Source organism: Notothenia coriiceps, unplaced genomic scaffold (assembly GCF_000735185.1).
Source record: "Notothenia coriiceps isolate Sejong01 unplaced genomic scaffold, NC01 NC01_scaffold00026424, whole genome shotgun sequence".
NCBI classification, from domain to species: domain Eukaryota; kingdom Metazoa; phylum Chordata; class Actinopteri; order Perciformes; family Nototheniidae; genus Notothenia; species Notothenia coriiceps.
In genome coordinates this window covers 2,416,822-2,430,284 of record NW_011359125.1, presented here as the reverse complement: position 1 = coordinate 2,430,284, position 13,463 = coordinate 2,416,822, and the positions used below count along the sequence as shown (strand labels likewise).

The window sequence follows — 13,463 nt, the reverse complement described above, 5'->3', positions numbered from 1 at the left end:
GATGTTGTTTAACAACCGGCGTAAGGACCTCGTGTTGCTATCAAGCAGTGAGCGTGCGATCGTCCTGTTCAGGATGACGTCACAAATCCAACGGGATGCCATAAATAAACAGAATCACACTACACACCTACGCAATGATTACATTCAGGCAGACTTTAGAATACGACCTCTTTGGATAATAGATATACTTATTGAAAACAAGCTACAAAATGTAATACCTTAGAAAATGCTGTTTGATACTTTTTAATAGCCTTCATTTTCACTAAATAGATTTATCAACTTTTAATACTTTTTAAGACCCCGCGGACCCCCCCGTCAGGTTATTTCACGGGTAATAAAAAAAAAGTCTTTCCACAATCATTTTTTGCTTTGGTCCGTACAAACTTGAGAAAATCCTGATTTAGCAGTTAGTAACCTGAGGTTGTCCACTTTTTGAAAAGGGAGTGGTGCTCATTGTGTTAATCAAAGCTTGTTTTTATAGAAATGTGTGGGTTTGAAATGATGCTCATTGGGTGTGACACAAGAAACAAGCCCTGTTCCATAACATGTACTTAATCTAATGCAGTGTCAATATTAAATTCTCTTTTTGGATAAATACACTTTTGAAGATCTCTTCCCAACTAAATTCCCACAAACAGTAAGTGACAGTACTTTGAAGTGTGCGTAAAGCATCGAAAAGGCTGATAGACAATGTCTTAAAACTTTTGGTTCAGTGAGTCTGATGATTAATAGTGACGACAGAAACACACCTTGTTCTTTGTGAGGGATCTTGTCGATGACTTCTTCTTGAGTTCGTGTCTCTTCCTCGGCGTTGCGCTTCCTTTTGGCTTTGCGACAGTCTACAGCGGGCTCAGCGGCGCCGGGCGGACTCCTGCTACCTTTGTCCGTCCGCTTCCCTTTGTCCCGCTCTCGATCCTTATCTTTGTGCTTCTTGGATTTCTTCTTCACCTTCTTGTTAGCGCTGCTGGACGAGGGGGGGCTGCTGATGACAGTGGAGGTGACTGTGAGGGAGGTGCAAGAGGAGGGGGGAAGAGGAAGAGGAGTGGGAGGAGGAGGAGGAGGGCTGGGGGAGGCGGCCGGTCTGGGGACGGGGGTCCGGTAGCGGTCCTGCGGGGTCCTGTTAGAGGAGAAGGGGCTGGGCGAGGGGTCCCTGCAGGAGGAGCTCTGGTCCATGGGCAGGTCCTGGGTGCCGCAGCCCTCGGGGGTGCTGGGGGAGTTGGAGTGGGAGGCCGGGCTGGGCTGCTGGTGAGACGGGGCGGGGTGGGACGGGACGTGGAGTATGGGCGGGGGGGCCCGAGGCGACGTTGGAGGGGAGGGACGAGCGCTTGGAGCTGGGGCTGCCCTCGGGGCGGTCGGAGGAGGAGGAGGAGGAGGAGGGCCCCCGGCTGCTGAGGTGGGAGATCCGGGCTTTCTTGGGGGCCAGAGGGTCGATGAAGTCAAAGTCTGGCTGGAGCTTCTGGAAGTCAAACATACAGGATGAAGCTAAGACAGTGCATGGTTTACCGTAGAGGTGTGTGTCAGTGTGCATTTGCTCAGATACCTGCGGGGACGTGGGGACGCTGTCTTTGGAAGGACTGCTTGAGGAGAGGGTCTCCAGAGAAAGACCCAATTTTCTGTAAGAGAAAGACAACGTGCTTAGTGCGGCGAAACAGACCAGACAGGACACATTAGAATCCAGTAATCAAACTTTTGTGTCTATTTAAAAATCACAGCTCATGATGTACACAGGAATCTATTTGTGAGTAAGCACACATGTAAACAATGGTTTAAAATGTTTTAAATAATCTGCATTGCAGAGGTTTTAGGAAGGAAAATATTTGACATGTTTGTCGGGTCTTAAGGTTTCACCTAATGCTGGGCTGGTGAGTAACACTAAGACAGCTTACAATACCTTACAAGAAATGATCCGAAAGTCTGTAAAGCATTACAAGTGCTCATTTAGTGCTAATGCAATTACATTTTCATATAATTAACACAATAATAACAACTGCTGAAGTGCTAAGACTAAATAACATGAACACTTGTCAAAAATAAGGAAAACGATAAGTGTAAAAACTAAACCTGATGGTGTGCTACATTGAGCCATTCCTTTAACATACGGACTGAAGGTTGCTAGTGGTGAATTCATGTCAGCTCTGGCCCTGATGATGGCACGTTTACAACACAGAAAACTGAGCAAACAAAATAATTCCAAAACAAACATTGGGATCCACAGCAGCCTACACTACAGTTGCTGCTTTTCCTTCACACAGCACTGTTTACCTGACAGCCAGCTTTACCTAGCCGCCGCCTGCAGGGGGTTTCAACTAGTACTTAAGTGTGGTTTAACACCATGGGATGCAGATGCTTTATTAGTTCAGAGTCAGACAGGTATGTATTTAGAGTCAGAGGGAAAATAAAATGCTAAATAGGCCACATCAGTACCGAGCCACGATCCGGTCCACCTGGGTCTTCTCATCTTCAGAGTAGCCCGGCCAGTCGCGCTGGATGTCTCGATAAATAAAGTCCTTCAGTGAGAATGTGTTGTCTTTGGGGTTCAGGTTGGCCACCTGTTTGGAGCACACAGGAACACAGGACGGTTAAACCGACAGCATGATACATGTACAGAAACTTCACACTTCCTGTGCTGGCCAAACATCTGTGCATGCAAATTGACCAATAAAGTGTCTTGCTTTTTGTTTGATCTTGTGTTTAAGAAGGTGATCTTTTGGACACAACAACTAGGGTGAAATGACTAAATGTCATATTTTATAAAAAGAGAAGTGACTACTTCTGGATTTTAATCAACAGGAATACACTTACATTTTTGTTTTGTCATGCTTTTGTCCGTGAAGCATAAATGTAGTTACATTTCGTTGTGCAACCCTGTGTTGCAAAACAACAATATATGATTCTTGAAACTCCAAAATGGAGGACATGTTGATGCTCATAATCATATATCATATTCAGGGTATATGCAGGAACCCTGAAGTCAAATGTAATTCCTTTTAAGACCTTTTTTAAGACCCTTTCCATACATTTTAAGACCTCATCGCCATTTCAAGTTTTAACCGGTTACATTGGCGACACACTTTACCTCACATTGACTATATACAGTATTGATTTTCCTTCCTCCTTATCTTCCAACCATTTGGACGCTAACTTGCATTTCTCCATAACGATGTTGTTTAACAANAAAGTTTTGTGAAGCCGCCATTTTATTATCCCCGCATTAGCATTATTAGCATTAGCCCAGCTCACAAACGCAGAGAGACTAACTTATGGCAACACAAAAGAAAACATGGGAGCGGTGGAGATGAGGAGGTGTCGGCGTTCTGGGGATTTACTCGGAAGGCTTCAGTAGAAGCTGCTGGGAGTCCCAGCAGCTTCTACTGAAGCCACTCCCCAACTCCGGGGACTTCCGGCCGGGGACTTCGGGTGGCAGTATACGCCGTGAAGTTGTTCGCGGCCTGCCAGTAAATCCAAAGCAGAAGAAGTGACGTCAGCGGCTTCATTTGTCTAATCCTCCCCCAGGGGCTTATTCCGGTGTGAACGCGATCTGTTCATCAGAACTAAAGAGTTCTGATGAACCTTTGTGGGAAAAGTACTGCGGTGTGAAAGCGCCTCATGTTATTAACAGAAACCTGTTTACTCATTTACTAGCAGTGTTTAACAAATACCACCACATTTATTTTCTTCCAGTGTTTCCCTGTGGTTTGTTAGACCTTTGTTAGCGATACCATTTTCACATGATAAGAGAGCAGGGTGACGCTTCTCCTTCTCTGTGGCCTGCTCTGTTTTTACCATATGAGCTTGCGCTTGAGACTCAAAAAGCAAGTAACCCTGCATGGTGACAAGTATAAAAGGGAAATACAAGTTAGTCCTGCTTGGAGCTGATCACAACAGCACTTATTGCCTGTCCTGGGACACTTTCAGTATAAATGTTGGCAGGCTATGTGCCAATAAAACTGAAATAGCTTCAGAAGCAACCTTTGGCCCTTATCAGTCAGACTGCTAATCTGGAAAAGACTGAGACAGCAAAATTGCCTACTCAGTTGTAATAATGGCTTTGAATGGAGCCAGGCCGTCAGCTTTCACCCATTCAGTCCCTCAAAGTCTCCCCCCCACCCCCAAGTTTGAAAAGACATAAGAGGTGTTGATAGGATGGAAATCCGTGCTGGTGTCCAGGGATCAGACTTGGTATCTGAGAGTAGAAAGGGGCCTTACCTCTGTACTGGCCCCCAGGCTTGATGACTTTGGTCCCACGTTCACGAGTGTCTTCCGCGGCCTGGGTCATGCGTTCCCGGGTCACCTGGTAGGAGTCATTAGTGGCACACACGGTGACTTTGTCCTGTACTGTGGCCAACATTGCCAGGTGTGAGGCCCCTGAGCTGGAGACAAAGAGGGAGCGTGAGAGAGAACTGGGAGGCAGGCAGAGATTACCTTCCAGTAACAGTGGATTCAGCTGACTAACGTTACCTCGCAACATACTGATGGATGCACTCAAAGCTTCCCTGAGGGTTGTCTTTGCCCACATTAGACAGGTAGAATTCAAAACTGTTGAAAGGGTCTGGGGAGGAATCGTTCTTGGGAATTTTAATGCGCTGTAAGGGAGAAAAAGACAAGTTATACCATCTCTTCACACCTGGGATGATTATTAAATGATGGGAGAATGACATTCATACAAACAGTTAATGTAGGTCTATAAAACTGCCATATGACAAACCACCTTCAACTCTTCCCTAGGTTTTCACCTTAGTGTTTGTGTATGCACATATTAATACCCTTTCACTAGCATGACACAGGAAGGTCTCTGAGGTCTCAGCAGCTAAGAGGAGGCCGTATTTGAGTCAAAACAGTTTACATAGACTTCATAAGGGTCTCAAATGGGTGCCTCTGAACAGTTCAGCAGACAAGTTTGCATAGAGGATAGGGTTTATATTAACAAATATAAAGTAATAACCACATTAAAAGTAGTCCTACAAAGCTACTACACTGGCATTTAAATATTATGTACACTAGTATTACAAATAATGTACAATAGTGGTGATTTAATAAGTGTAAACCGAGCAGTAGTTGAGCATCTGATTAACTAGACAAGTCAGAACAAGTCAGTAGGTTTACTGGCTCCAAGCGTAGAGACGTCTTGATACAAATCAGCACATGCCAAAAAAAGATGTGAAGGATTAATAAACATGAATAACTTGTCATTAAAGGAAAACCTCACACAGCGGCTAACGCTAATCAGCTATTTTGTCGATTGCAACACAGATTTGTTGTTCACTATTTTGACACACCAGGTGAAAAAATATGGTTTGTTGATATAGTTAATTAATTTAAAAGTGTGTGCAAACTTTGTGTTGAGAAGTGTTTGGTTAAGAAGAAAAAAAGGGAGAGAGAGAGAGAGCGCAAGATGCACAGACAGCAAACAGCTGTTAGCGAGACGGGCCTTACCCCTTGGAGTCCCTTGAATTGTATTGTGGGCCGCTGAGAAGGTACATTCTGTAAGTAAAGAGAAACAACCTTTTTACTGATAGCATCACTTTGAAAATGTAAAGTGTTATTGGCAGAGAAATACCAGTTAGGTAAGAAGCAACAAATAGATACTATAAGACACATATTGGTGAAGAACCTGCAGAACATGCCACGCTATTTGACTGACACTACAATCATTTGGTTGTAGAAACAGCAGAGCCTTGGGGTCCTCTCACAGCACAATAAATCTTGTAAATGTTACATTTGAACATGTAAAGACAGACCACAGATAGGTGGTGGATAACATGCAAATGCCTTAAATGCCTTCGGTGCCTGTCTGTTAAAAGTGTTGTGCTGTGCCAGTTTTATGAATTGAGTGTATTTCGGATTTAGGGCAGCAACAAAGGTGTATTTTCATTACTGATTAATCTGAAGACAATTCAATCAATCAATGGATTCATTTTCATGTTCAATAAAATGTCTGAAAATAGTAAAAATACTAAATCCAATGCGATGTCCAACTGCTTGTTGTGTGACAACCAATCTAAAAATGTAATACATTCCTTTTACAATCACAGAAAAAAGTAGCGGACCTTCACATACCAGAGGCTCAGGCTAGAACGTGTTGGGCATTTGGCAGAATAAAACAATCTTGACAAAAATAAAATAAAATCCGCAAAATAGTCTTTTGTCGTTGATCATCTGACATAAAGGTCCGGCTGCAGAAACAATGGTAACTGTCAGCCGAAAATACTTAATGAAATCAGATGGCTAGGTCTCTAAATAGAAACCTTGGGAGTCAACTTTACCTGCATCTTCTTTTTAAGTGGTTAAGAAAGTGATTTATCTGCACACAAGCATGTGGAACCTGGACAAAACTCAAATACAGCAAATATTTGGAGTGAGTATTTCTGAAATGTCTCTCTTTGTGTAAGTTTACAGGTTTGAGTTTGATGGCTACTTGAAATGGAGTGGACAACCACAAATATGCAGTGGCTGCTCTGGGGCAGTTGGGAGGGGAAAGCACAGGAACGGCTTCTTCTTCTTCTTCTTTACACATCTGAGGCCGAGAAACCAGTTGGCCTGAATATACATTTCTTTAAATGTTGCATCCTTTGGTTTGAGAGAAATGTGCATTTTATTAACAACTGTTTATCTGCATTGTTGGACATGAAAATAGGCTTGCTTACTCAACATGAAACAAGATGCAGATCTTAGATCAAATGTGTTCTTTTTTTTTCCCAGACTGAAAGAACCATGTCATGGTTGTTAAAGCTAAGCTACTCCAAGCCACTGACTGACTCCCTCCCCCACCCACCATCCATACACTCACTCAGATCAACCAGTCCTCACACACACCGTTCTGATCACATTTCACATCACCACAGAAAGACAAAGATAGCCAGCTTCCATAGTTCGATGACTGGTTGAGCTACATCACACGTTACTGAGAGGGAGAGAGGAACAAAAAGCAGGCAGTTTTGGCTGCTCAGTCAGCAAGAGATGGCAGGCTGCCGTTCAATGCAGCGTCAGACCAACATTACCATCCAATAAGGTTGTAGCATGGGTTGTCACAAAAGAATTCCTTCAACTTAGTGATGACTTGGTTTGCTAGATGTCCCAAACTCATTTTAAATGTTGCTATTGATCCACATTTGAATTTATTATACAGGTCTGAAAGAGAGCCATGGTTTCACATACAGGCGTGTGATCAGTGAGTGGCATACATACTGAAACACACACACCATGTGCCATAAAAAGCAGTCACAGAGAGACCTCTGAACACTACAGCCTAGCGCTAAGCTACAGTGCATCTGCCTTAAGCAGAGACCTAGGCCCAGTCAGTCAGGGTGTTATGTAACAGCGTTGTTGTTGGCAGACTTAAGGTCAGGTAACTCGGCTTCTAGGTCTCCGCAAGTCAAGTCCGTAAAAGGTCCAGATTAGTACGTGTGGCACCTCAGCAAGATTACACCATGTGTACAGTTCATTTAAGATTAACAAGTTATATATATTTGCACAGGTATGCAAATGACTTATTAGCCACACTCAGTTATAAAAGCTTCACAATGACAGATGGCATCAAGCTCGGGGGTGAAATGCAATACATTTCATGAGGTAGTTTGATGAGAGCTACAAAGTACACAAATAAAGTCTATTTTAAATAAATGTCACTGATAGCAAGAGCCATTTTCCTATTATCTTTTTTTATCTAGGTTTGTCGCTCTCAGATACTATGTGACAATTGCCCTCTCGGGCAGCTTGAAGTAAAACCATTTCAACAATTTTGCAAACAAACCCATATTAAATATTTGTCCAGTGTACACCTTTGAGGCCCTTGCTCATAACATGCATTAACTTTAAGCCTCCTGTAGCTACAATGTGGCAAGCTTGTTTGACTGAAACAGTTTATAAAAAACTGAAACAGCTGGATGAGCCCTGCTGGGAGTTTCATATCTCTGCAGGTTGTGATGTGACATTGTTCAAATGGGTTAAACTTCTCACCATATGCTAAGATGACCAGTCATAGAAACGCTCACACAACCACTAACTCGTTATCAAGTTACTTTGGCCTTCATTGATCTGCAGATTTCCATCCTGACACAGAAATAATGTTACTACCTTGTCGAATGAAAGTTAATCTATCACCGTTTGTACTCTCAAATGTTTTTATCTGATGTTGAGTATTTTCTCAAAAGTAAAACAGGACAAACCATAAAACTGGAAATGGACTGACTCTAAACCAAATTTAGCACATTTTAACTTTGAATTACAACAATATATCACCACTATTAACAATAAGAAGACATCAAGACTAAATGTGTATTACAACTTTTTACTTGAAATGTTAGCTCTGTTTTCACTATTTTCTTAATATGCATTTCTTTATATGTATTTCTTTATATTACATGTTGTTACTGTATATGTACCTATGTATCACTGAGGTCAATGTGTTTGTATGTATAAAAAGTGTGATTCACATATATATTTTCTTGAATAAAAGGAGAGAAAAAAAAGAAGAAAAAAAGTTCATGTTAGTTAACTAAGATAAGATTGTATGAGTGGGTGAGCGTTTAGTTTATCAAACTTGGCAAGCGAAAAGTCTATTGGTCGATATTAAATTACAACTTTCCTAATTTGGTCAAAGTAATGCTAGTTTGCCAAGAGAAAAATGGACCAGCCTGTACAGAGGATTCAAACTAAAGTAGCTAGCTGGCTAATCAGTGTCCAACTTTACCAACAGGTTTTCTAGACTAAATAACACTTGTCAGTTCGTAAAACCCGGCTAGAGCATTAGGCGAAACCCTCATTAAAACCATCCAGTTGGTAAATGTATCGACACACGACAAAATCAGTGAAAAAAACAAGAAGAAAGTCGCTCTGTCAACAGCTTAGCTAACTTTGTAGCTTTAGCTGTGCGTGGCAGTTGGTGCTTCCCAGCTGAGACGAGCTGTGTCAGCCCCGCAGTGATGGCTCATTTTAACGGGAATAACTGGTCGTTTCACTCACCTTACAATGTTGGTGGCTCTCTATGGCTTTCAGCGCTGTCTCGGTCAATTTGACATGTAATACGGTGACTCTATCAGCGCTCTGTCGGCCACAATTCAATCCGTACCTCCCATCCTCGGAGAGCGCCGCCATCTTTACCAGCCCTCCACCATCGTCCCTTTGAGGCTGGAGCATTAAGCAGCCGAGGTGCTCTCTCTGGCCCGGGGAGGGACTACAGCTGCTGCTGTCTTCAGGCTGACACTAGTGGATTGGTCTTGGCTTGCTTGCTCGTAAGTTTTTCACTTTCCAACTACAGTATACTCACAATAAATCATATATCATTCATCTTAAGGCTATGGTGGAAAGTAATTCAAAAACATTTATTTAACTATGGTATACTGCCAGTGGTGTAAAGTAACTAAGTAGATTTACTCAAGTACTGTACTGAAGTACAATATTGTAGGCCTACTTTACTTTAGTATTTCAATTTGTTTCTACTTTGTAATTCTACCCCACTACAATTCAGAGGTAAATAGTTTACTTTTACACCACTACATTTGTTTAATACGTTAAGATACTTTGCAGATTTGGATTAATAATGTAACATTTAAACAACACTTAAAAAGGACTTTAGTTGGAGTAACATTCAAAAGCTACCCTGCAGTGTACAAAGTATGTAAAACTAGCTGCTAGTAATACTATTTGCATTTGGTATTAGGACGCTATGGTGGAAAGTAATTCAAAACGTTTAATTAACTACTGTATCCTTCTTACATATTTCATTGGTTGAAGAAGTACTCAGATTTGTTACCTTAGTAAAAGTAGCAATACTAAGTTTAAAAAGTATTTTAAAAGTCCTGCATTCAAAATTGTACTTAAGTAAGGGTACAATCGATCAAAAATATACTTAAAGTACCAAAAGTAAAAGTACTCCTTATGTGTAATGGTGCATTTCAGAATCCTATAGTGAGTTACTGGGTTTCTATTATGAGTATTCATGTGTTTTTATCACAAATATAGAGCTAGTTTGAATAACTTGATATACTGCTGCTGGAGATCTTAACCTATACATATATGTCAACGTTTAGTTAATAAGTTATTTAAATGTTGCATCAGCTAATAATCCAAACCTAAAAAGTAACTAGTAACAAAGGCTGTCAAATAAATGTAGTGGAGTAAAAAGTACAATATTGGCGTCTAAAATGTAGTGGAGTAGAAGTATAAAGTAGCATAAACTGACAATACTCAGGTAGTATATTCAAGTAACTCAAAATTGTACTTAGGTATACTCAGGTAATGTACTTGTTACTATTCATCACTGGGCCAGTGTTACTTTGTAGCCTACTTTAACATGTCAAATAGTATTTCTACAGAGAGGTTCTGCCACTCTATAACAAAGTAAAATATCTTCCAATATTTGCTTTAGCCCTTCATGATTTCACACATAACAAGTGTACCTTGATTTATTTAGCTTTAAACTAGGTTCTGCTTTCCATTTACAGAATCCAGACTGCTGTCATATTTTGCTCTTTTAAAGCCTCATTGGAGGAAACATTCTAGTTGCTAGTATCCCTTTCTCTGTAAGGGCACAGCCTGTCTCTCAAACACGCACACGCACACGCACGCACGCACGCACGCACACCCACACCCACACACGTTACCTCTTGGCTAAACTGCCCCTGCCTGCTGTGTTTTTGCTGACACGCTAGAACTAATTCTAGCCTGGTGAAACTGTTAAAGGTAGCTTTTGTAGACTATACTTCAGTGTGAACTCCGGTTTGTTTAAATACAGTTTTAGCTGTCATTATAATACATACCAGCTTAAAAAATGTCCTAAAGGACTTCTCGGCCTATGTTTGCATCTAGCCTACTAATTAAACAAATAAACTGCCGAATGAGGTGAATATACTAATATGTAATGCTTAATAGTAAAACCAAGTGCTATGCTTTTGATTGTTTCATTACTTTAAGAACTGTACAGATACATTCTGACTAAATTCTTGTATTATGGCATTGTCAACCAGGACAGTTTTTCAATGCCAAAAACTATAGTGCTTATAATGAATTTTGGGCTGTGATGATCTTTCGGGTGGTTTTCTTTAATGATATGTGATAGACTGTATGTGACATCAGCACAATGGGCACAAGCGTATCCCCGAGTGAGCTGCTCCTCCGCTATCTCTCAATGTCAGTCCCCTTGACCTGGTGATAGGGCAGCATGTTGTGGTGTAGAGCAAGCCATGCAGGGTGGGGAAAGGCTAGTGTGAATCCAGCAGATTACCATAGCTCTTAACCCCACCCTTCCCCCTAACAAGTCACACACACACGTTTGGGACTTTTTTACCCGCTGACAAATTAGTTATTCTTTTTACCTGAAAAACACACAGAAAATATTAGTTAATGTGTGAAATGCATAGGTGAAATGTAAATCTGAAACAATATTATTCACCCTTAAAATCAATAACATAATTGATAGTACCCTTCTTCTACTCAACAACAGTTACACATAAGCCTTATTGTGTTGACAAACTTTGCTTCAGAGCATTACATTACTTATATTAAGACTTCTCTTGGTTTGAATACATGCAGATTTTAAGTCTGTTTAATTCCAGAGGTGCTCTGTGATCTGGTTTGTCTGACAGGTCGCCTGCTGTGCAAACAATTAAATAAAGCCTTTGGGCTGGATTGATTGTAGAGATGTTTTGTTTACAGAGGCCCTGAAGGTGTCACCTGATAGAAGCTCAAGAGTACAGTGTGAAGAATACTTAAAAATTACACAGCCTTTGTTTAAGGCTAAACATTAGGAGACTATGGATTCATTGACTGTGAAGTCCCGCCTTAAATGTATTACCAGCTTGCTATGATGATTGACCAGAGACACTTATCTTTCAATTCATTGACTCATTTTCTTCTCAACACAGTTACATCCTCCTTCATCACCACGTTTTATTCCCCCTAAATTACTTTTCATAGTTCTGTGTTTATGCCTGGGATAACCTTCTACCTTATGCAATTCTGAGAAACATCTAGGTTAATGATTGTTAGTTGTATCATTTGGCCGGGCTCCAATTTTGGTGATAATCAGAGGCACATGTCAAAAACATGCAGGAATCTGGAGCCTTCAGTATGAAAGATGCCCCTCTTGTTTTGTTAGATCAAAGGGTTTACATTTAAAGTAAGAATTGCATTTATTCTTACCATCTGATCCTTTACTATGCTAATGAGGTAATCTTTAACAAGTAGTGTTACCAACATCCACTAAAGGGTTTATCACCAATAAATACTCAAAGGTTTGCTATGCATTAATTTGAAGAAAAAACAGTGGCCATGAACACAAACACATTGCTCTATTCACACGTTGTAGGTATTGCTAATAATTGGAAATAATGATTTTTTTTTTTTTTTTATACATTTATTGTACATTCAAAGCAAAGTAATCCAATGGCAGCTCGGCTAAAAGTCAGAGGTTTTATACAAAAGTATAAATAGGCCTGTCGGCATATTATTCAAATTAATAAAAGTATCTTTGCATTTAGATGTGGGATAACATTTACAGATATGTAAAAATTTACAATAATGTAATGTAGCTAAATGATCAGGCATAGTTTACCACAACCAGAGTCAAGGGGGATTAAATGATCAACACTTACTCAGGAGTGAGTAATTGCACCATCATCAAAAAGGCTCCAGCAGTTTAACTGTTAGTGACCTGTAATTGACATTAATAAGCAGGCATGGCAGTGGCAGTTGCACAGCAGCTCATTAGCAAGTGTTGCCTCACAGCAACATCCGGGGTTGGATCTTATCCAGATGCTGCTTCTAGAATTTGATAATACACCACCTCCAACACACACGAACGCGCACATGACCAATGAGGGCACGAGATAAGTTTGTGCACAGATGGAAGGGTGACAGGCAGGGCCAGCCCTAGAATGTTGGGGGCCCTAAGCGAGCTTTGGCTTGGGGGCCCCCCTCACTCTAGCGCGTTCTCACTACAAACAACACGGAACCAACTTTTGTCTTATGATGTTAGCATAAGCACACATTGTATAAACAAGCATGTAAACACCGTGGACCTAACCTCCTCTAGAGGGGTCCTCACCTCCTCTAGGGGGGTTCGGGGGCATGCTCCCCCGCGATGTTTTTTTTAAAATATTGAAGTTAAAAGCATCAATCTGATGCACTTTGAGAGCAAAATTAAGAGATCTATGGATACATCTCTCAACACCCATATGAAACAGAACTGTAAACAGATTTTTCTTTATGGATATTTTACAAATCACTTAAACTGTATTCTTGTTTCGTCATATAGTATTTCATAACTGTTTTTCATTTATTCTCTNTTCGCGCGCTATCAAGCAGTGAGCGTGCGATGTCCTGTTCAGATGACGTCAAATCCAACGGGATGCCATAAATAAACTCCACAGACTCACACTACACACCTACGCCATGATTACATTCAGGCAGACTTTAGAATACAACCTCTTTGGACAATTTATATACTTATTGAAACCAAGCTACAA

General features: G+C 40.9%; 1 protein-coding gene across 1 annotated transcript in view; it reads right to left on the bottom strand.

Annotated features, from left to right (window-relative positions):
• Positions 1-9,213, bottom strand: part of ell2 (elongation factor for RNA polymerase II 2) — a 14,663-nt gene extending 5,450 nt beyond the window's left edge. Inside the window, 9 exon segments of the mRNA XM_010784755.1 lie at positions 750-1,272; positions 1,274-1,456; positions 1,541-1,613; positions 2,425-2,549; positions 2,673-2,704; positions 4,177-4,370; positions 4,459-4,583; positions 5,434-5,481; positions 8,962-9,213. Of these exon segments, the coding sequence (XP_010783057.1) occupies positions 750-1,272; positions 1,274-1,456; positions 1,541-1,613; positions 2,425-2,549; positions 2,673-2,704; positions 4,177-4,370; positions 4,459-4,583; positions 5,434-5,481; positions 8,962-9,135 (1,477 nt within the window). The 5' untranslated portion in view covers positions 9,136-9,213.
• Between the last annotated feature and the right edge of the window lie 4,250 nt (positions 9,214-13,463).